This window comes from Sylvia atricapilla, chromosome 4 (assembly GCF_009819655.1).
Source record: "Sylvia atricapilla isolate bSylAtr1 chromosome 4, bSylAtr1.pri, whole genome shotgun sequence".
In the NCBI taxonomy this organism is placed as follows: Eukaryota; Metazoa; Chordata; class Aves; order Passeriformes; family Sylviidae; genus Sylvia; species Sylvia atricapilla.
In genome coordinates this window covers 1051293-1075287 of record NC_089143.1, presented here as the reverse complement: position 1 = coordinate 1075287, position 23995 = coordinate 1051293, and the positions used below count along the sequence as shown (strand labels likewise).

The following is a 23995-nucleotide window of genomic DNA, read 5'->3' as shown; positions in this document are numbered from 1 at the left end:
ACACAAAGTCTTAGCAGTACACTGAATAACAATGTTGGTGTTGTATTTGCTGGGGAAAGAGGCTCAAATATCTGATCTGCTGTAAGTTAGATATCAGCCTGAGATTGTTGGTAGTGCTGCAGATGATCCAGGGAACAGCTTTTGTGTGCAGGGATTTCCCTGGTCACACAGTTACCTGCTGCTGGGTGCAATGGGATTTATGTGTTGTGTTCTAGTAGAAATTTATGACCATGTGCAAATTATTCACAATGACCTGATCATTATAAATGCATTATCTGCATTTCCAGATAATGTGCATGAGTAATAGATGTACAGTGGCACTGCACTTAGACTGAGGATCTCTCCTTTGCTTTTAAAAAAACCTTAAAATTACAGAAACTGTAAATGTCATTTCTCTGCCTGGGTTTTTCTCTTTGATTATCTATTTAAACACTTTCACTAGAACTAGAGTTCTGGCTTCTGAGTGTTCAGATCTTTATAGAGAAGTGGTGGTGTGTGGTCTGGGGCAAACAGTGGTTATGCTTGTATTTAACATAAAACATAGAAATGGTTCTGTGGGGCTTTCATAAAGCATGTAGTAAAGCATATGTTCAGCAGATGCCTTGTTGTGTTGGATCTTTGCTAAGATCCTCTACCATTTTGGGGACTTCTCATGTTAATAAAACTGAAACATGGGGGGACCAGTTTCATTATAAGCATCATCTACCTGTGCTCCAGCAAACATTTTTTCCTCCAAACAATATATTTGCATATAAACTTTCTACCTGCTTATAGGCTCAGCAGGAGAGACTTCTTCTAGAAAGGAAAATTCAGGACAGTCATTTCTTTGTGTGAGTGTTGGCACCATCTAAACATTTGGGGTTTATCAAGTTTGCATTGCATTCTCATTGCCACAGTTTTCCTGCTGACAGAAAACATGTGAAAGGATCTCTTTTAACTAGAGAGAGAAATAAAATAGTCAGCCTCACTGTACTTTCAGAACTAATACTTCATAGTTTTTTTTTACCCTCCACTACGAATGTAGGAGTTGGTGTTTGAAGTATATTGATTTTTGTTGCAGGAGAGCAGGAATGCTCTGCAGGGTCTTAATGATGTGCATTAAAAGAATATACTGCCACATGCAGAACAGGACCCTGCCTGGTCAGAAATGCATGTTTGTACATCACCTGCAGTGTTTAAACTGACTGAAGCCTTGCAGTAAACTCACCACTGCTTTGGTTTCTTAACTTGGCAGGTATTTTCTCCAGTAGATTACTCTCTCAGGCTGAGACTATGGAACTGGAAAACATTAATCAAAGTGTGACACACCTTCTCATGGAAGCCAGGAAAGCCCCTGTCCTCTGCAGAGATCTGGGAACTGCTCTCTGCCTAAGAAAATGAACATCTGTAATTTTCCAGCCAGACACACAAACCTGTCCTGCTCTTGATCCATCTGCACTCTGTGTTCTAAATCAATTGCTCCTCTCACCAAAGGTCCTTGGGAGTGGAATTCAATACAAACTATAAGAGCACATACTAGAATTAGATTTAGAATTAATATTAACACTCTATCAGAAAATGATGGTTTAAATCTGCTTTTTATCTCTTGTGAAAATGGCAAAGAATTAATAACAGGTAACTTAGAGTCACAGAATTGGTAAGGTTGAAAGGGACCCATTGGGTGACCTTCCTGCTGAGGCCAGGTTCATCTGGGGGCACAGTGCCCAGAACTGGGTCTGAATTGTTCTTGTGCCTTAATGTCTGTAGGTGATTGAAGCTCTGATAAAGACTGGAATGAAACCCCTAACAGTAAAGTCATGCATCTTGATTCAGGAATAAACTGAGGGTGGGGAAACCTTCCTTGACTTCTCACTACCCCTTTTTATAGCTCCCTATCAGTGTGCAACAGAAGGGGTGACAGAATGTTTTCCTTCAGCACCCCACACTTCAGAACTCACTGGGAGCAGAAGTCATTACGAGCAGATATCAGGGTCTCTTAGAGAAAAGACAGAAAATGTCAGTGAGAGTCCCACAAGGCTTTTCAGCCTTGCAATGCAGAGAATTTCTGAGCTGTTAATCATTGGAGTATTATCAAGGATACATATTCAGTGAAACTAGATGTGGCAGTGGTAACTGTGTGCAGCCCAGCAGAACACAGAAGATGCTGTGTTCTTCGTGTGCCAGGCAGTTTATATTTTTAATTCCTCTGGATGCACTAGCACAGTCATTCATTGCCCTCTACATCAGCTCTTCCACATGAAGCCAGCTAGAGAAGATGAAGATTAATGAGGATTAATCCAGGATTTCCCTCTGTGAAAGTTAGGCTTGCTACTGTGCCTAAACTCAGCGTTCTTTTGCCTCAGCCTCAGAGGTTGGTGTGAGCTGAGTGGAGCCTGGGCTCACCCAGGGGCTGAATTTCAGAACTCTTCTATTGCAGTGGTGCTTTGTGTTCTGGGGGCTGAGGAGCCCAAGTGATCACTGGTGTGCATTTGGGCACCAAAGTGTCTGATGCTTCCAGTGGAATGTTCTCTCACCTCTGTCAGGGCCAATCCCATTCCCAAAGAACAATTTTAAGGAGGAAATTAAGAAGGAGCACAAGTACAAAGCCAAACCAGCCCTTTGCTCCCTGTTCCTCCTCCCACCACTTCTTGAAGAAGGATGTTAAAGACTCATGGAAACCATGCTGAATAAAATCATTTCAGGCATATGACATTTAATTTCATTGCAGTCATTTGGCTCCTATCCCAGCATCATTAAGCATTTGCGTGGTGCTTTAGCTCCTTAGAAGCAGAGAATTCAAACCAGTTTTAGTAGGAAACACAAAGCCTGCTGTTTGCATGCATGAGCTCTGGGTTGCCTTGTTTGCATGCAGATCTTTTAGGTCTGCAAGACTTCAGTTGTTTTTTGAGCACAATTAGATTAATGTGGAAACATCAGTGGTCTGTATGAGGTCAGCAGTGTTGATAGAAGTTGTTAGTACAGAGGTGTAGTGCTGAAACTGGGTTTTGCCTGGTAAAACTTGAGTAAGAGTTAAGCATGCTTTGGGTAAATATATCAAAGCCACCTGCTAGAAATCATTTTGGCTCTGCAGTGTCCTGTACTTGCTGGGTCTCGAAATAAAGCTCATGTTGCATTTCATATCTTGTATGTGATATGGTCACTGATTCGGTTCCAGGCTAAAAGAAGCCTTGGGAATGGTGTCTCCTCTTGCACTCTGAAAATGCACCGGGAATTTGAGGCTGCAAGAACATGATGTAGCAGTTATAGAAATGCAAAATTTCAGTTAGAGACCATAAATATATATTTTTTTTAAATTTGCGTGAATTTTTGTAAGAGCTTTTAAAAATTCGCAGCAGTAGTTTACTGATAGCTGCAGAATAAAAATAATATTATAAAGCTTCATTAACTGCCATAGTTCCCAAGAAATTTAGCATACATCTTTTTTTTTTTGGTCACAAGACTGATTGAATAATAGCAGCAGAGATCAGATAGTTTGTGAAAAACAGTAATTTTTGGAGCAGTGGAGTGTCTGGCCTTGTTAGGAATAAGGAAGAATATAGCAATATACATGTTAGCTCAGAAGTACAGATGATTCAGGGTTCCTGTTGAGTTGAACTGAAACTGGAATTCTCTTTTGATATTTCATTTATTTGTTTTAATCACTACATTTAGTCTCCCATCATAAAAATGATCCCTCGTGCATACCTTCCAACTTACTCCAACACAGCCAGGCAGTTTATATTTTTAATTTATTTTTTAAAGCTGTATTGCATTATGAAATCTGATTTTCCTTTTGGTTTTTTTTGGTTTGTTTTTTTGGGTTTTTGTTTTGTTTTGTTTTTTGTTGTGGTTTTTTTGTTTGGTTTTGGTTTTGTTTTTTGTTTTTGTTTTGTTTTTTGTTTTGCCTTTTTTGGGTTTTTTTGTTTGGTTTTTTTTGGGTTTTTTTTGATTTTGGGGGTGGGTTTTTTTGTTTTGTATTGGCTTTTTGGGGGTTTTTGTTTTCTTTTTTTCCCCCCTCATTGTTTTGGTATCTAGTGTGTCTGCCCATTTGCCCAAGTGGATTATACTGGACAGTGTTGGGCAGTGTACATGTGACAATACAGCTGAGGCTGGCTGTGTGCAGGTGCCACTTTATCCTGAGATAAAACTGAGACATAAATCTGGCAATAAGTAGAAAATAGTGTTTGCTTTGTCTCCTGACATGAGGTCAAAGCCGGCTGTTAATATGTTACAGGTTTTCTGCAGTTGTGGTTTGGCTTGTTGTGTTTTACTATTTGTTTGTAAGTACTATAGAGAGTTTGGATATCCAAATAGATTGTGCACTTCACATTATTTTGGTGCAAATTATTGTCTGTACAAAGTGCTTTGGTTACAAGTTTTCTGCAGTTGTGGTTTGACTTGTTGTGTTTTACTGTTTGATTATCAGTACTGTATAGAGTTTGGATGTCCAAATAGATTGTGCACTTCCCGTTATTTTGGTGCAAATTATTGTCTGTACAAAGTGCTTTGGTTACAAGTTTTCTGCAGTTGTGGTTTGGCTTGTTGTGTTTTACTGTTTGATTATCAGTACTGTAGAGTTTGGATATCCAAATAGATTGTGCACTTTACATTATTTTGGTGCAAATTATTGTCTGTAAAAACTGCTTTGGTGTCTAGTGAACTGATTCACCACCTCGTGATTCCATCAGGCATTTTGATAAGGATTCCTGTGGGTGCCAAGGCACATGTCCTGATTCTGTGCATAGAAATACACCAAGGCAACATTAAAAATATCAATGTTTTCTGGGGAGACATTAAACCGCTGGATGAAAACAACCACATCTGCTTATAAAACTTAGTGAAAAAGACTTTGTAACTTTGGCTGCGTAGAGAATATTTGGAGAGACTTACTCTTGACATCTTTTAATTTGTTCAAAGGAGTGAATAAACCTTATAAGCAGCTTTTAAAAATATTTCCACATTCCTGTATGGAAAATATTTTTGGTTTATAGTTGCAAGACCAGAACTTAATCACTAGTTTTGTTTTTTTTTTTTTTTATCCTAGAGCAAATATTTACATGAAAGCTACTAAACCCTTAAAGATAGGGTGACTTCTAATGCAAGTGACAGCTCATTTTTAATTTTGGGAGGACGAGCAGGACCGATTTAATTAAAGCACTGTTAAAATAGGACTGCCATTTCTATCCCAGTGATTCTCCACCCCTCCAAAAAACCCTGCTGCCATTTTGTAGCACGCATTCTTGTCCTGTGCAAATTAATAGATCATTTTATTTTCCACAGGGAAGCTGAAGACTTTTATAGCAAACCCTCCAGTGTCAGAATGAACCCAGGTATGCTGCATCTGCCAGATTTTTTGTGTGTGTGTTGTTTTGTGAGCAGAGAAGATCCCAAATTTACTAGAGTTTTCATAAACAAATTGTACTTTAGTTGGTGCTGAACTCAAAATAAGCAAGGTATTTTAATAGTATATTATATGCCTGCTTCTATGCATTTGTATCCCACATATAAAATTCACATACATGTTTTCCTATGTATGGACATATGTGGATACACAAAATAAAAGTGCATGGTTAGACTTCTGTGCTTAATTTGATAGTATCAATTTGTGTTTGTGTGTGTGTTCTGTGTGAAAATACATAGTCTGAGGAGATAACAGTGATGGAAAAGTGTTATTAAAACATCACCTTTTCCTAAGAAAATGTGCATGCTTTAAAAATCCTTTAGTTCTGTTCTGTATTGTCACTAAACCGAGGGGCACATGAACACTGCCCTGTGTTATAAACTGCACTTGCATATCAGCTGAGGATAACCTGGAGGATATGTGGTGCTTACAGTGCTTTGTATTTCCTCTCAAGTTGCTGTGACAGATGTATTGACCAGATTAAGTATCCTATAGAAAGTTCTCTCCCTGATCTCTGGCAGTGTACTAATATTTGCTCCTGCCCTCTGAAGCCAATGAGCCAGGGCTGCCCTTTGTGCTGGAGCAGGGAATAGGCCTCCTGAAAGCAGACTGCTGAAATCCTGCCCTGAGTCAGGGCTAAATTTGGAGTTGCAATCAGCTCTTTTAGGCTCCATGGGTGAAGTGCCTGGTTTGCAGATTCCCTGTGGTGCAAGGCTGGACCTCTCCATCCTCCCCAAAGCAGTGCCTTTATCACTGACTGCAGAGCTTCCCCATGCCACGATCTGTGGGACCTGGGCACCAGAGCTGCCTTTGAGCTCTCCATTTCTGCAGCGTGCTCTAAATCAAAGCTTTTCTGTGCTACAGGTGCCATTATCTACATCACTGGTTTCCTGTTGTCTCAGACAACTGGAGCTCAGGAGGATCCACTTTTGCAGCATATCTTTTAATACAAAGCTAAAATAGATTGGCTCCCTTGAAACCAATGTGTTCATAAATGGAATAAGCAGGAAAAATTAACTTTCTCATTTGAGGGTGTAATTTTGTTCCCCGAAGTTTTGCTTGTTTTTAATTGTTTTTCAAATGCTAACCAAGATGCTGTGTTCTTCATTTATAAAAGTGCTATTTGAAATTTGTCCCGTCCTCTCTCATTTTTAGTGAAGATATCTTTCCTAAACATCAGTCTGCATAATTAAAGTAGCACTAAAATATTATTTGTTTCATAGACCTGTAATTTCAGCCGTAACTTTGCTAATCATCATACCACAATTACATTGTGCATTGCTGTCATATGGGTCAAAATCATGTGATAGGGATCATTTTATAGCTTCTACTTCCAAAAAGGTGAATCAAGAGGTAAATTGCCAGTTTGTGCTACTGCTGCCATGACTTTGTTCGATGTTGTACTAAGATTTTTGATGTCAGTTATGAATTCTCAAGAAAGAAGACATAACATTTAAATAATCCGTGGCTGAATGACTTCTCTTTGGGACTGGGAATCTTCTGATCACACAGGAGCCTTAAAAACAGCCCTGAAAGACCTGAACTCACCTGAAATCCTCTCCAGTTACTTAGAGATACCATGATTTTAGGCTGAACTTTAATCTGCTCTTCCCTTGGACAATGAAAACATGTTTTTCATATTCCATGTGCTTGATATTAATGTGCATGTCATCAGCTGCACTGAAGGGAAGGTATTGACACAGAATGTGGCTTTTCTGATCAGTTCTATAGATGTAGATTGTTTTCTGACTGTAACAAAATAATTAAAAGCCTGTGAGTAGGGTGTAAAAATGGACATCTTGCATCTGTCCTTGCACCCATCTAAAGCATTACTTTATTGAGAGAGTGACTCAGGTGGAAGCTGTTCCATGTGCTGTTCTCTTCTAGTTATTTCATTTTTTCTTTTTTTTTCTCTTTTGTTTTTTCTTTTTTTCTTTCTACACTACACTGTCTTTTGAACATGAATGCTACAGCTTTGGTTTAAGGTTGGTGGTTCTTTTTTTTATTTCACTGCTTTATAACACAAAATTGTGCATGGTGCAATTGAAGGTTATCAGATGCTATTGATTTGCCACCAGTTTGTTTTTAAAATATGGGGTTCATTAATGATTCCTGCAGCTAAATGAGCTCTCTGGTTTGATGCCAGTAAGTGGTGGAGTGGCACAGCTAATGTATATGCAGCTTTAAAAGTAAAAAGTAAAATGTACTGCTTAGGCTGGGCTCCTCTAATGCAGTGCTCCCTGTGGCTGCAGACTTGGCAGTCTGTCTCAGCAAACCCTCAGGAAGATATTTTTGTCTGCAGAGAAAATGTTTTGAAGAGCTTTGGTTTGCAATACTCTACCATATATGGGAGGGATTTTTGACCATTTGATGTTAATTCTGTAGCACATGTTATGGAAGAATATTCAGCAGCATAAGGCAATGAAACGTTTTTGCAAAAGCAAAGAAGCAGAGGTAAGATGTAGAGGAGGTTTTTCAGAAGTATTAAGGGTATTTTGGTTCATGCTTCTTTTTGGAGGTCAAGTGTTGTCATAATTTTAAAATAGTAGTCTCACAGAACCTATGGGTGTTTTTAAACCCAGACTAAGCAATCATCAACAGAATGATATTTTAAGCTATATTTAGGAGGTTTCTTCAATAAGTCCTCAGGTATTTTACAGATTGATGAACATCATTAAATTGGTTGCTTGATTAACAAACTCACAGAAAACATGAGCTGCCCCTGAAACTCACATCAGATTGAAACACAGGATAAATGTCCTTATTGTTCATTATACATATGTGCATGTACAGCTCATCTTGGAGGAGAGGTCATTGCACTGAGGAATAATAAATGGAAGTTAATAGTTAAATCAGATTCTTAGTGTCCATCTGTAAATATTTTGGTTGAATTTCACACAGATCATTCTTGATAAATGCATTTAATTTTGAAGTTATTAAACAAGTGAGCTGTTTGCATTAGATGAAGCACATAAAGAACAGCCAAGAGTGAAAAGTATGCAGTTCTGTAAGGCTGCAAATATTATCTGTTTGTTAAAATTATTAATGGAAGTCATTACATGGACAATTCTCTTACATTTTGTCTGGGAGACAAGAACAGAATTTCTTGTGTCCGTGCAGAGTTGCTGAACAGATGGTTAAGCCACTTTTAGATCACTGAAGTAAATTCAGTGGGTTTGAGTTCCAGGCATTCTGCAAAAGAATTTACTTCTTAGCAGCATGAAAGAACCAAATAATAGGTTTACCTGTCAGCGTAAATTATATGGTAAAAAACTTGTCAGGACATCTAAAAAGGAATTCAGAGAAAGAGTGGAAGGAGAAGAAGCCCAGGTAATAGACTGTCCTGCCAGGATACTCCCAGGGCCATCATAGGAGCCATCAAAGCCAATCTATCTCCATAAACCTGGAAGAGCACAGGGAATCTAGGGCAGGGAAGAACACAGATTAGGGAAATCCAAGGAACAAAGGGTCTCCTTTGTCTAGGACCCTCCCAGGATACTTCCAGGGCCATCATAGGAGCCATCAAAGCCAATCTATTTCCATAAACCTGGAAGAACACAGGGAATCTAGGGTCTCTAGGGCAGGCAAGAACACAGATTAGGGAAATCCAAGGATCTCCTCTGTCTGGGAGCTCCCAGGGCCATCATAGGAGCCATCAAAGCCAATCTATTTCCATAAACCTGGAAGAACACAGGGACTCTAGGGCAGGGAAGAACACAGATTAGGGCAGTCCAAGGATCTCCTCTGTCTGGGCCCTCCCAGGGCTGTCACAGGAGAGGCAGACATGGAAGGGGTGGCAGACTCAATGTTGGAGCCACTCCATCCATGTCCACGTGTGTCCTAATGGAGCCAGAGAGGGCAGGCTGCTGTGGCCACTGTGCCGTGTTGGTGTGAGTGTTTGGAGCTGTGTGTCCAGCCAGGTGTGGGTGTGCTGTGCACATCTGTCTGCTGGGACACACATTTCCAGTCTCCCTCCTGCTTGGACCTGGGCACAGCAGCAGCTTTGTCTGTCTGCCTTGGGCAATTGGACCCATAACTGTGTGTTTGCCTCAAAAGGTCAGAATGCAAATAAGGAATAAGAAGCCCTGGTCTAAAGACTTCTAAATTTGAATTCACTCTGCAGAAAAAATTAAAAACTATGCCATTCACAAGTACACTGAACAGAATAATACTCAGCAAACCTAATGTTTGGATGCCGTTTTTCTTTTCTTTAATAAGCTTTAAGAGCTTATTAAAAATTTCTTGTCCCTGGCTGCTCTCTCTCAGCTCTTCACAGAAGGTCACCATCCTTTCATCTTTGCCCCCTTGGTTTATGCCATTGTTTTCACTGACTCCCTAAAACCATCTTTTTAAGAAACCCAGCCCTTGTTCTTAAAGGAAATGGTGCTGCTTTGAGCCATCCCCATCTGGCTTTGGGGCAGCACACAACCAGTTGACTATTTTCCAAATGCAGATACCACTCACTTAGGGTGGTGCTGTCTCTAGTGGGAGCAGTTCTTGGGGCTGTGAATTTAAAGGAAAGGGTTAAATGTGGAAACAATTAAGACAGGGAGAGAAAAAGAAGCTGCAATTGCATTTTAGACAACTGTTTTGGTTGTGAGTTATTTCCTGACTTCATATTCTAGCACTGCCACAGACCTTAGCTGATTTGGGTCTCCTTTGCCTCGATGTTAAAGCAATTCCTAGTGAGACAGGACTCCTGCCTGAAGAATTTTTCAGGTCAAATGAATTGTGAGTGTGTGTACACCTATTTGTGCACTTATTTTTTCTACATGCAAGCTTTTTATATAGATTTCCTATAACCTTATTTGTTCCTTAAGTAAGAGCTGTGGAATATTAACTGCTTGTCGTTTGCAAGTGAAGTGGGCAGAAGATCATTAGTTCAGGTTCACTTACAGTTTCTTACTCCTCCACACTCCACTTACTGGAGCCTGGCCTGAACATGGATGAGTGTGGATAGAATCCATCATGCAGCAATATGTGCTTACTATATGTGTTCCTGTTCTACCAGAAATTTTGCACAACTCAGTATCATAGAAATGTGAGGTTATGTCTTACCTGAATGCTAATTAGATGTCATTATTTTGTATCTGATAAGTAATGCAGGTACAGAGTTGTGAATATATATAAATTATATATATATAGGGGTAAATCATGTATATAGTCAGTTACAGTCTGTTTTATTTCTCTTGTATGAAGCCCAAACACTTGGTTAGATTGTGCATCCATAAGTAGAAAACTCTGACTCAGTTGAGTTACATTAAAAACTAAATCGAAGCAGAATTTTCCTAAGTTAAAATAATTAAATGTTTGCAGTCAGTTTCTCGTTGTCTTCAGTTTCTCTATCATGAAACTCAGGAAAGCAACTCTTGAAAAACTGCAAATAAATTACCATTTTGTTTGCATAAGAGCTGTGACAGTATAACAAATCCTGTTGCCTGTTAGCTTATGTTAAATGTAGTATGCTTTCAAAGGCTGCCAATATTCAGATTAGAGCAGAACCTCGGTCTCAACACATCATCACATCTCATTGGAATTACCTCTGCTGTGTGTCCATGGTGGAGAACAGGAATACAAGAATGGAAAATGTCACTTGACTTGCCATTTCCATTCCATATTTCCGTAAGCAAACCAAACCACGTGTGCAGCTTTGATAGCCACTGCCTTTGTTTCACGTGTCCAATGGCAATAATTAATGGCAGGTAATATATTGCTTTCAGCTACTGCTGCCTGAATAATTTGGCCTTTTGCCTTGAGCCTTGGGACTGGCAGTGAGTCTTTGGTACCACTTACCTCTAAGGCAGTGCTCTGATGTTTGCCAGTGTTAACAACTCCTTAATGCACATCCTGCAGGGCCCGTGGCCAGGGGAATGTTGGAAATACTGAAGTAGCAGAGAAATATTGGAATGAGCAAAGAAATGCCAGGAGATCACTTCTCCTGCAGACCTGGGTTAAAGATGGCTTTAAAAAGATGCCTCAAATTACTACTATTTTAACAAATACTGTCTGCAAATAGGTCTTCATTAAGACCTTAATTTTATACAACTCCTTGTCATAGGTTACAGACGTAAAAAAAAGGCATTTATCGTACTTGGAGTTCTTGACTTCGTTGAAGAACGAAATAAAATTTCAGTAGTATCCAATATTAAAATGAAAATCATTATTTTAGTGAAGAGCAGAAAAAATATTCTAGTTAAATATAATTGGTAAGAATATTTATTAACTTTCTTTTACAACTAGGCTAGAGTTGTTAAACAGCTAAGGTGTGGGAAAGCTGCCATCTAATAATAAGGGAGTATTTATAAAATGTAATGGCAGCTTCAGTGATAGAGGAGTAGAATAAAGAAAGGAGTTGGGCAAGATCCAGAAGGGAGGTTTTTTTCTAAACATCATTTTCAAATTATTTTAGATTTCCAGTCATTTCCTCAGAATGTTATTCAGTTTCAGATACACATTTCTTTTATTTTTTGAACATAGATGAAAAAGGGGAAGAGGGACAGCCAGTTTGTTCCATCAAAATGAAAAAAAAATTATGCTTTCACTGGTAATTCTGTTTCTTGAGCATAAGGGATCAAAAAGACTGACCAAAAGTACTTTGTCAGCTGATCAAACATGAGCTTAGTTTATGAATGGCGTCTTTCTAATGCAGACAATGGAATTATTTTACAGTGCAGATTATTGATTAATATTATTCTGGAATGCTTAAGCCTTTCTCTTGATTACTTGTTTGCTTTTACTAATTAGCTGTAATTAAGCAGCCTTTCAGGTAACAGAGTGTATATATATATATATATCTCCCTGGAGGATTAAGTCTTAAATACAGCTTTCTTCACTTATTCTCTGTGACGTTTATTGTCGTTATAAACCCGTAAAACTTTAATATATCCTGCTAACCTGCCAAACCTGCCAATTTCTGCTGCGGGTTGCCTAACTGCATGCTTTATTTCCATCTCTCACACTGTGATAAGGTTGCATGTGCTCTGTCTGGGGGCTGCTGTCTGTATTGTTTTGTGCTTCCAGATAGCGGCGGGTGCGCTCGCGAACGCGCTGCAATGTCTGTCACATTAACTGCTGTGAAGAGGGTTCAGAGTTCTCCAAACCTGTTGGCCTCAGGTATAAACCCCTCACCTCTGAGATACAGCTCCTGGATGGCTTTTTGACAGCCTCCTGCCTTCCTGCCATAGGGCTGTGCGTGAAGGAGAAGGTGGCGTTATTTTCTGACGGATGTGTTACTTCTGCAGGGCTCTTATTAATAAAGAGTATTCATCAATGCTCTTCCAAGAGTGTTTATTAATAGTTGACACGTGGAAAAAATGCAGTCACCAAAATATCTGAGAATTCAAATGTATTAGTTATATGGTAGGAAATGCCTCTGCCTGGTTTGCAGAACAATGTAATTAGAGCCCACTAAAAACGGAAGGAAACAACAACAAATCAAAAGTAGCCTTAATTTCTCTCTGCCTGTGTTAAGTAGACATTCATAAAAAAAAAAATCAGGAATACTTAGGAAAAAATGAATTCTAGTTGTAAATTAATACATTTGTAAATTAATTTTGCCTTTGATATCTGTTTTGCGTATCACATCCCTTGTATTTTTTTTCCAAGATAAAAAAGCATGAAAAAGATGTTTTGTTTACTAAAAACTTTTTATTGAGACTTGATTTAAAAACTCCTCTCGAGGAAAGGCTTCTGAGTGTTGCTGTAAAATTATTGTCAGAAGCCAGACTAACTTTAAAAAATCATTTATGAAGGTTGTTTACCTAAAAACAATTAAAATATACTAAATATTCATCAGGCAGAACGACTTCTTTTCAATACTCTTTTGTGTTTTTTGCAAAATCAATTTATTTCTAACACAAATTAATATTGGATATTTCTTTTTCAGGGTCTGATTCTCAGTCTCCAGATTCAGGTAAATACAACACTGTATTATTTATATGTCAGTGTAACACCATGTAGGTGGATGAATTACAACAATCTTCTATTTATTTGAGTTCAGTACTCCATACTTCCTCATTCTTCCAGGAAAGCACCATTTCAATTGTAATCCTAATGGTTAATGGTTAAGACTTTAAATTCAGCTCTCATTTGAAAGCATTTATTTATTTCTTGAAAGGCAGGATATGTTGTCAGAAACATGAATTGTGTGGGGAAAAGCAGAGTGCTAATTTGCCACCTTTAGCTTCCTCACTGTGGCACTTGCTGTTTCCTTTTCAGTGCCTTGCTCAGGATTGCAAGTTCTGCCCACCTTCACTTAGCACCCTGCTCACATAATGTGTTACTTTTCCCAGCCTCTTGCAGGATTTTGTCTTCAACATCTCCCTCTATGTTTGGCCAACACTTTGAGGGCATTCCAGGTCTGAGGATAGAGAAAAAAAACCAGAGCTGGTTGGTTGGAAAATAGAGGTGTCATTCAGATTTGGCAATAAGATACACTATTGGAACAACTAATTGGGTACTGCAGTGAAATTCTGTGGAACTGCCATGGCCAGCTAACTTTACGTGAGCTGAGATGCTTTTCAAAATCCAAAACAGCCAGGAATGTAAACTGAAAGTAAAAAAACTTTTTATACAGAGCTGATTTATTCCGTGGCCAAAGCACCAGCATCTTTTAACCCACAAAGGTTAAAAGACTCTCAGGGTTAAATAGGAAAATGGCTGGAAGATGCCTAACAGCCCAATACCCAGACTGCTGTCAATGCTTGCATTTTCCAAATGTTAAGAATTAATATTTGGCACTTTCTACATGTTAAGAGTTAATATTTGGCAGAGTGGCAGCTTTAGCCATGCTCTTACACCTCCCATGGTGAAACAGCGTCGCTGCCATTTGGGTGGTTTGTTCAGCGGCTGTGTTGCTGTGCTGAGAGCAGTGTGGATGTACTAACCCCACCAAAACCACAACAAACCCACTTCCATCCTTCTCCATTTACCCAAGCTTGGCGATCTTACAGCAATGGCAGCAGAGAGGCTCTGAATGGAGACTCCAGCAGCTCGTCTCTCTCCGCAAAAGGCTTTCGGAGCGTGCGGCCGAACCTGCAGGAGAAAAAATCCCCAACTCAGGTAAAGGTGGGCACAGCACAGCTCCTGCTGGGGGTGGTGGCACCTGTGCATGGGACACAGTGTCCTGATGGCCTGCAGATAGCCTGAGCCACCTGCTCATGTCACTGCTTGGCCGCATACCTCGAGCACACTGCGCACAGGTTAATGAGCAGAAGTGGCTTTCAATGAGCAAGACAGCTCAAGAAAACTAGGTCATACTCAAGTATGAAAGCTTTCTAGGAGTGCTCCCAGACTTCAAAGAGTGTTTGTTAATAGTTGACACGTGGAAAAATGCAGCAGTCGTCAAAATAGCTGAGAATTAAAATGTATTAATGATATGGTAGGAAATGCCTCTGCCTGTTTTGCAGAGCAGTGTAATTAAAGCACGCTAAAATCTGAAGGAAATAACAACAAATCAAGCAGAAAACCCCACAACATAGACAAAGAAACGACCCCCACACTTGGAGACATCTTTATCTGTCAAAAAAATATCGACATACCAACTTTAATACTCTCTCTGTTACTATTTTAATTCCAAAATTTAAGAGGCTCTGTGTTTTATATCTGTGTGTTACCTGTGAATAATTGCTTGCTATCTAAGATCATGAAGTACTTACATACCTGAATGCTTTCACAGCAATAATTCTTTTTCAGTGTAATATTTTTTTTTTTTGAAGAAAACAAATGATTGTGGGCTCCCTTTTGATCCTTTGTGACCCCACTTTGGTGTGAGTGAATGGAACATGTGGCTTTTTAAATACAAGTTGCACAGGAAATGGTGGTGGGAACCTGACCAATTTACTTGTCCATTGAATTTAGCAACGTTGAGATGAAACCCTTTAATTTGCTCGTTCCTTTATTTAAATATAAAAGCAAAACTGAACTACTGAACTGTATCTCCTACTAACAGAAACTTTCTCTCTGTTTCTTCTTCGACGTTCTTTTGCTGTGTGTGGATGCTTTTGGCAAATAAGGCACCTCTGCCACCTCCTAGGAAAGAAAGCTTTCGGAGAGCAGGAGTCACTAATCACAAGGAGGAAATTAATCTCCAGGCAGTAACTGCTGCTCCAGCTAAACCCCAGCCCACAGATAGTGCCTGCCACGCTGCTCAGGAGACAATGTCTCATCAGACAGCTGACACCAGTGTGTCCTATGCACAAAAGATGATGAAACCACTGACCTTGGTCCCCAGTGCAGACACAAGCCCAGGAGCTGCCATCAGTGCTACTCTCCACTCCCAAAAACGTAAGGTATCCACCCTGAGGCTGACCCGCACACGGGAGGCAGCAGGCAGCAGTCCCTGTGACCCACAGCAGCACCTCCAGCCTCTTGAAGAGCCAGGGTTTTCCCAAAGACCTGTCTCACCTGCCTGTAGCCCCAGGCCTGAGATACACACAGCATCTCTTTCCCTTCACATAGTTCCCACCCCTGACCATAAAGCAGAGCCTGAAATCCAAGATCATCCACCTAGTGTTTCTGCAGACACTTCAAAGATGTCTTCAAAGGATTTGGGACAAAAGGCTACAGTTCTTCCTTCTTCACAGGCTGCAGAATGCCATGTGGTATATTTAATTTTTGTCCATCTTTTATTTTAGAGCTTGATGAATCACTTAATAACCATCTGTTTAGTTATACTTACATTACCGAAGCTAGAGCTTGTGTTTTCTGGGTAAAACTACCTGTCACATGGATCAAAACAGAAATGAACAAAAGCTGAAGGGTTTGGGAGGTTATTGATAAAAAAACAAAACAACTTACTAAGCTGAGATGGAAGGCAGACTTCTTTGTTCCTCTGTGAGCACTTTACAGGGTGCAAATGCACCGTGGGAAATCAGTGTCCTGTGGGTTGATAAATCTGCTCAAGTGGCTCATCACAGAGAGGATTGCATTAGAGGGTTATGCTGCCATAAGGATCAAGTATGGAGAGTAAGATCAGGTTGGGTTGGGGGGTGATTAAATGCAGCTCTGCCAGTTTTCTAGGGCCACAGAAAGTATATTTTGTCAGTCAGGGCTTTCTGCAAGGCTGGGCACTGCTGTCTCCTGTGCAACAGGGCTTTTAAAAGAAAATAGGGTTGTAAATTCTTTATCGACAACCTCCACATGAAACATGATGGGGCACTGAATTTCTGGTTCCCTCTGTTTTCCCTATACCTTGTGCCTACTGAAATGAAAATCCTTGAACTATACTAATTAAAGGAATATCAGACACAGTGTAGGACCAGAAGAGTCTGAGCAGGGTTTGTCACCATTCAGAAAATCACTGGGTCAAATAAAATTACCCTGGGCACAAGAAAGGGGCAGTGAACACATTTTAGGGAAAAGGAGAGCTCTGAAAATAGACTTTGTAATTTCTATTCTGCTTTACCTAGCCACATTTGGATTTTTCTATTTAAAAAGATCATTATTCTAGTATATCCAGCAGTATAACAGCTTATCTGTGATAGAAACAGATGTACAGATTGCTGTAGGTCTAGACATGTCTGCCTCAAAGCTTTGTCTGAGTGAAAATCCCATCAGGGCATTTTTGTGTTCATCTGGTTCTGCTGGACCCATTGAGGCTGCTCTGAAGTAAATGCAGCACTGTGTTGTAAATTAAAAAGTGCATTGACAGCCCTGTTGTCAACAGTAGCAACACATCTGCTTTTCCAGACTCACATTCTTTCAGAGCATCACATTCAACCAGCTCTCTACTCTGGAAAACCTAAATATCTGCATTAAAAGCAGGATAGTTTTAAAATTGTAAGACATCTGTCTCCCCCTTCAAATCCCCAGTAAAATTTTTGATCAGAACAAAGCTCTGTGATGTTATAAGGCAACAATCTGCAATGCTCCTTTTGAATTCTCTCCATTAAAAACTAGGAGCACAGAAGGATTAATCACATTTGTCCTCCTCAAGACTAGACACGAAACTGTCATCTTAAATCCTTCTTTTAGGCTGCATAAAATTTAGAACCTTTTGAGAAAAACAGGTTTCTTTACCCTTTAGAGGAACCTGTCTGCTCCTCAGTGATTTTGGTCAGGTGAGACAAGACAGCTCAAGCAAGAGCCACAGTAAAGAATCCGTGTCAAAACCAGTAGGGAAAGGGGAGCAACAGCTTTTTCTGGCAGATAGGGTAAAAATATGAAGATATTGCAAGTCATAAATGTGGGCATCAAAGGATACTGTTGAACAGCAGGACAGTGTAGGTGTATAAAAGGTGGCCAACACAAATTTTGCATCTGTTACTGTTTCACTTAAAAATAGTTGATCAACCCATTATTTATCTGTTCATATATAACCATCATATATGATGGGTTATATATGAACAGATAAATCTCTCAAACTGAAAGCAGAAAGCATAATAATTAACAAGGATTAGGGGAAATACCTTTTTATGATCAACAATAATATTCAAACTCTAATCAGAAGAACTAAAAATAATTAATTAATGCTCTAGCTGCTGCTTCTTCTTTTTTTTTTTTTTTTTTTTTTTTTTTTTTTTTTAAGTCAAAATGCATTTTGCATTTTCTTTTCAATTTAGAATCTTGTTTAGTTTCACTTAAAGCTGAAAAAAACCAGTAAAGTATCTGTGGCGTATTTGGTAATTCTGCAGTTAGTTTTCTGCCTTCTCCTTGGTTTCAGTATGTGGGAAGCACTATCAGAAATTTGGCAGCTGGGTTGCTCTGAATAAAATGAGAAGAAATTCAGTTAATCACAGAGATCATTAAGGCATCTTTTCAAGCCATAGCCCTTTATGGATCTCTTATCTGCAAAATTCAGCTGACATTTTCTGTGATGTTCAGCTTTGAAATAAATTCTAACCAAGAGGTGTATTTGGCAGTACAGTTGAGTTGTGGAGCCAGTGGGTTTTGTAGCTCCTTGTTCAAATACATACCTAAAAACTAGAGTAAAAATCAGCATGAGGTGGTGTAAAATTCTGCATCAGGTGAGTTCCCAAAATAACTCATGAGCTAAAATTAGAAAAAAGAGGCTGCAGCTATATGTTTAAAAATACTCATTTTCTGACTCAGATCTCAGTGTAAAACCTTGAAACTCTTCTAGCTAATGCCAAATATTATGGTCCCTTTAGTGTTCTAGATCTCAATACTTGCAAAGTTCACAATTCCTCTCACACAGAAAATTAACTTTCAGTATACTGTGCAGGATAGTATTTTCATTTTTTAAATTGTCTTAGATCTGCAAGCTCTACAAGAGTGGAGGAGTACAGGAGTTCAAATACTTCTGTAGATGCAGTTTACAGGTTGTATGTCAGGCTGTGTCCTCAGAGGATGCTCTCAGAGTGTAAATTAGGCCTGCCAGCAGTGTTTAAAGATGCCACAAAAACTGTCAAAAAAAAAACCCCAAATACATTTAGAAAGGTGCAACTCTCCCTCTGCATCTGGGTTTATGTGTGTGAGGGAGAATGATTTAAGATCAGGTCATCACTTCTTAAGAGGTAGTGAAGAAGAAATACTGTAAATGTGCAGATATCTGTGTCTGTATTATGTGACAGAGTGTGGAAAGTAAAATGTATTCACAGAGCCCAGGGGGAACTCGTGTGCTCCAGGTTAATCTATTTTGTTATGTTTGTGCTCCTGTTTGCACTTCATTTCAGTGCTTATCTATTGAAACTTGAGGAGCAAGCAGAAGTGTGCCATGACTCACTAAGTGACATTTTGTGAACACTCCTCCTCAGAGAAAGGTTAAACCTCTTCAAAGTGCATATGAAGATAGAAGCATTCAGGTTACTCAGTATTGTGGGGTTTTACATTGTTAGAGTCTGGAGAGATGCTGCTTCTTTGCGCCTTACTGCAGATACAGGAGAAATAACTGTATCTATTTCAACAGAGGAATTTCTGTTTGCTAGTGTGAAACCAATGGAGGTAAATTTTCTTGTCCAAGTTTCTTATAAGAAGTTATAAACTGATGAAGAATTCTGAAGTGCATCTTCAGAAATAATCACCTGCTTTTTTTCTTTTTTTTTATTTTATTTTGTTCCTGGGTTACAAAGTGTCCTATTGTTCTAGATACCAGACTCTGAGGTTGCAAAGCCTTTGTTCTGTTATTTGAAATCCTCAAATGAACTGAACATTTGGTTTAGTCCTGATGGCCCAGAGGAGTAAAACATCTACAGCAGATGTTTATGGAAGTGTTTCTTTTCACAGCCTTATAGCTGTAGAAATGTGCGTCAAGGAAGATAAACCTGGAATTTCAAAAACAATTCTAAAGCGATTAATCTAGTACATTTCCCAGGGTTAGGTACTGACAATATGTAGAGTGATATGGAAGGAAGAGAAAACCAGTTTCAGCATTCTGAGGACAGATGTGAAGCAAAGAAAATTGAGCATTTTATGTTCTGCATCATTACTATTGCTTTAGACAAGGGCTGAACTCCATTTCTTTATACTGAGTTTAGAATTAGAGGGCTAGGTATAAAAATGGGCATTGGAATGTAATTTGCAGCATTAGTTTGGAGATTTTGAAATCAGCTTTTAATAATGAAAAATAAGAGGTATTTTTACCCATTTATGCAGCTGTATGGGTGTCATTTGATTGTTGATTACTAAACTCTGCTGTGTATTAACACAATGAATTTATTTACTTATCTCTGAGTCTCCTTCTCTGTGTCTTGACTGTTGAAGCAAGGCCAGTGCTCTGGTGTCATTAGTAATCTCACATCACTCCCCAGATATCTTGAATTAAACCCATAGATGACTGATTTGGAAACTCATACCTGCCCCCTTTGTGTGAATTGGAGAGCAGAAGTGTTCTTCAGGCCTGACATTTCACTGTCTGATGGAGGAGAAGCAGTTCAAGAGAGCAGAAGAAAGCTTCAGACCTTCAATTCCCATCCAGACTGATGACATTTCTCTGTCTCTCAACCACAACCCAAGGCAGTTTTTCATCAATCTAATTTTTGAAGTATTTCTTTGGCGTTTAATCTGCCTGCCTTGTGCTGGCATTTCTTGTTTTATGTCAGTAGCAAACCTAATCTGAAGCATGCTGAATGGAACCAGTTCTTCTGGAATGCATTCAGCCTTGTCTTTCTCATATTTTTCACAGTGAAAAATATATTAAATTTTATTCATATACGAGATTCCATGGTCAGTAAAAAATATGGATTAGTAGTAGCCAGTTGTATGTGGTTGAGATTACCAACATTCCATGTTTCTTGAGGGATGTAAACCAGTTTTCAAACACAATGCTGTTTTAAATCACAAAATCTCTTTCCCTGAGAGTTATTATAAACACAGAAGTGTTTTAGAGCCAGGCAGTTATAGAAGTTCTACTCCACAAAGACAAGAAGCTTCATGTTGGGGATCAGCACCTAGAATTGCTGCATTCCTTCTGTCTGTGTTGTAAGAATAAAAACTTTATATTCTCTTTAAGAATTGGCTTGATGAAATCAGCTATTATTTGCCAAAAACAACGAATTAATTCTTTAAAATCTCAGTTTCACTGGCTCTCTGGATGCACCCTGAATATCTGTCTTTGTGTTGCCCATCCCTTCTTTTCTGAAGCATGCAAGAAACCTTCTCAGCTCAGAGCCAGAAGGTTTATTAGATTTCTCAACTTCCCAAAATTTCCTGTTATTTTAATGATGTAGAGATTAATTTACACATTTTGCCTCAGTCATATGTAACTTTTCTTCTGGGGATGCTGAGAGGACAAGTGATCTGAAGAACTTCAGAGCTCCTTTTTGGCTCTGCCTCAGAATTACAGAATGATCTCCTGGTTCCTGTCTTTTGCTGGAGATCTTGATATGATGAGCTGATGACACAGATGATGAAAATCATCATGAATAATGATGTTTCTCTCTTCCCTTTCTGTACCCGTGAACAGAAATTACAGTTTCTTATATGTGTGTGTAAATGCACACATCTTAAATCCCTGACATAATATGCTGTATAACCATCCTAATTTTTCATGGCATTATTTTTAATAGTGTTCCATTCTTCTTTTGAAGTTTCCATTGGCAAATTAGTTCTCTATGAAAATACTGTCCTTTTACAGCTCAGTTATTGATTATTTTAATTAAGAGGTAATCTGTTCAGATTTCCTCCATGAAGAGATTAGGTTGGGGATTCAAAACATTGCTGTGAATAAGATTTGGATTTTAAGCTGTTTGCCTAAATTTCTTCACTGTTTTAAGTGCAGATTTTAACAGCAGCTTTTGCCTATTTTTGTGTGCCCTAAAGATCCAGTGATGCCAAAGATTTATTTTGGATCAATTGGAACAAGTAATAGATATCTGTTCACATACTTCAGATTTTTTTCTGTAATGCTTATTCATAGGGATGGTCCCATTGACCTCAGTGAGGTTATTTGTGTAAATTCTTGTTGATCTCAACAAGAATTATGCAACTGGAACCCCAGTGACCTCCTGTAAGTAGCATAATCTGGGTCGTGTTCCAAGTCTTCCATAAGGGCTTTAGAAGATATTTTCAGATTTTGGATTAAAATGCCAAAATGGCATTTTAATCTGATGGCTTGAAACATTTTTTGAATGATTAAAGACATCTGCCCAGTCTAAGCATAGGAAATAACTATATTGCTGATAACAATGTGATATGTATGACTGAGTGTTACTTTTTAAAGTAGTCTCTTAATATGTTTTCTACATATAGTGTCTCACTGTCCTCTGTTTTACATACATTTTAAATATGTTTTAATCCCAGACACTTTCCCAGTAGCTATTCCAGATGTCCTCAGCCCTATCAACAGTGAAACCATTGGTGCTGAAGTGGGCAGTATTTTGAATATTTAGGAATTGATGGAAAGCTTGTGGCTAATATGTAGCATAGGATTTGTGCAGCTGTTTAACCAATATTAGATGCCAGCATGCATGCTCAAAAAGAAGCTGCAGATGCAAAAAGCCAGTTGTGGGACTAGTTTAAACCTATTTGAAATGCCAACATAAAGCTCAGACATCGTGTGGCAGTTCTCAGAAGCACTCTCATGAGACTGTTCCCTACTTTTGAGGAACTGGGCTGAATCCAAACCACTGGCATGTTTTGTTTCAGTATGTCCTGTTCTTGTGCTCCCAGTCTCTGTTCCCCAGGTTTGTACAGTTACCCCAACAATCCTTTTGTCCTCTAATGTTGAAAAGACTCCTGTGCATACACCTCACAGAGTAGGTTGACAGGGTGCTTCCAGGGTGCTGGGAAATTCTAAGATCATCCAAATATTTTTATTAGAGAGGCAGTGGAGAAGATGTGTTCAGTCACAAGAGGCAAAAAATTCCATCACCTCTTACCTGCAGATCATCTGAACATTCATTAATAATGTTTCTGTGTAGCTGGCAGTCCTGCTCATCTTTGTATTACAGTTAATTTCAAAATCATATCTGTCCTTGATAAAAAAAAAAAAAAAAAAAAAAAAAAAGTGTAACATTTTCCCAGATTAGACTTGGAGATAGATTTTTGTTTTGAGAACTACAGGGAGATGACATTCTCTAGCCTCACATTTACATGAAGTATAAAAATAATGTAAACCCTCCCAATGCACAGTGGAGATCATTAATATATGCAGTGCATTATGAATATTCATCTCAGCACACTATGGTTTCTGGCATTGCTTCCACTGGTATTTTCTGCATTCATTTCTTTCATGTTGTCCTCCTCTAATATAGAGCATGGTTGATTTATTTCCTAATCTCTGTCAATGTGAACTTCCTCGGGTGGCTGAAAAAACTTACACTCCTGTAATTCCCCTACACCCAGCAAGAGGCAAAGGGAAAAGTTCTTTATTCATTAAGTAATCTGTTTCTTTTCTTATTTTTTTTTTTTTTCCTTCAAATCTCAGCTTGGAAACCAGAAAATCCCTGCCCCTGTGATGGAGGTAAATGCTTCACAGACACACAGACAAACAGCAACAGAAGCTTCTCCACTGCCTCTTCCTTCTCCTGTGGTACCAGTTCCCAGAGCCTCTTTGTCACCAGGCAGTGGCACCCAGCTGGTGCCGTGTTCTTTGCCAACGCTCGATGAGTTCTTGCCTCCACGCTTTTATCCATGCCCAGCCCTCTCCCAGTTTCCAGCTCACTGCCCATTCCCAGCTCCTGCCAGTGCTGTCCAGAGGAAGGAGACAGCCTCTGTGAGCACAGACTCAGCCATGAGCGAGTGCTCCTCCCGCACCCTGAGCGAGTCCTCCACTGCCCTTCTAGATGAGCTGCAGCCTTGTAGCTGTGGTACCACTGACTGCTCTGAAACACCCTCCCCAACCTTGAGCCAGATGTCTGCTGTGTCAGATGGCACCACCTTAACCAACACTGCTGCCACTTCTCATGTAATTATGCTTCCTTTTTTTTTTTTTTTTTTTTTTTTTTTTTTTCCCTCCTCCTCCGTTTCGTTCGAACAGGTTGTCAAAGGGGAACAGAATTCCACTTTGTTGTCCCGTTACACAGACAGGTGTTTGGGCAGTAATTTCCCACACAGGCACGGTCTGACAGTGCTTTGTAACAGTTGTTAAAAAATAATCATCATTGGCATAGAAGATTTGGGATAGGAAATGATTGTTGTGTGCTCAGCTAAGGTGTATCAAACACTTTGCTTCAGAGAAAATAAATCCAAGAAATACTTGTTCCAAATATATTAGAA

General features: G+C 39.2%; 1 protein-coding gene across 3 annotated transcripts in view; it reads left to right on the top strand.

Moving 5' to 3' along the window:
* The first annotated feature begins 12405 nt into the window (after positions 1 to 12405).
* The window catches only part of SORBS2 (sorbin and SH3 domain containing 2), a 71921-nt gene continuing 60331 nt past the window's right edge, over positions 12406 to 23995 (top strand). For all 3 annotated transcript variants that reach the window (XM_066316908.1, XM_066316907.1, XM_066316906.1), the window contains exons 1-3: positions 12406 to 12493; positions 13266 to 13292; positions 14316 to 14440. In XM_066316908.1, coding sequence (XP_066173005.1) covers positions 12433 to 12493; positions 13266 to 13292; positions 14316 to 14440 — 213 coding nt within the window. In that variant the 5' untranslated portion in view covers positions 12406 to 12432. The remainder of the gene's footprint in view (positions 12494 to 13265; positions 13293 to 14315; positions 14441 to 23995) is intronic.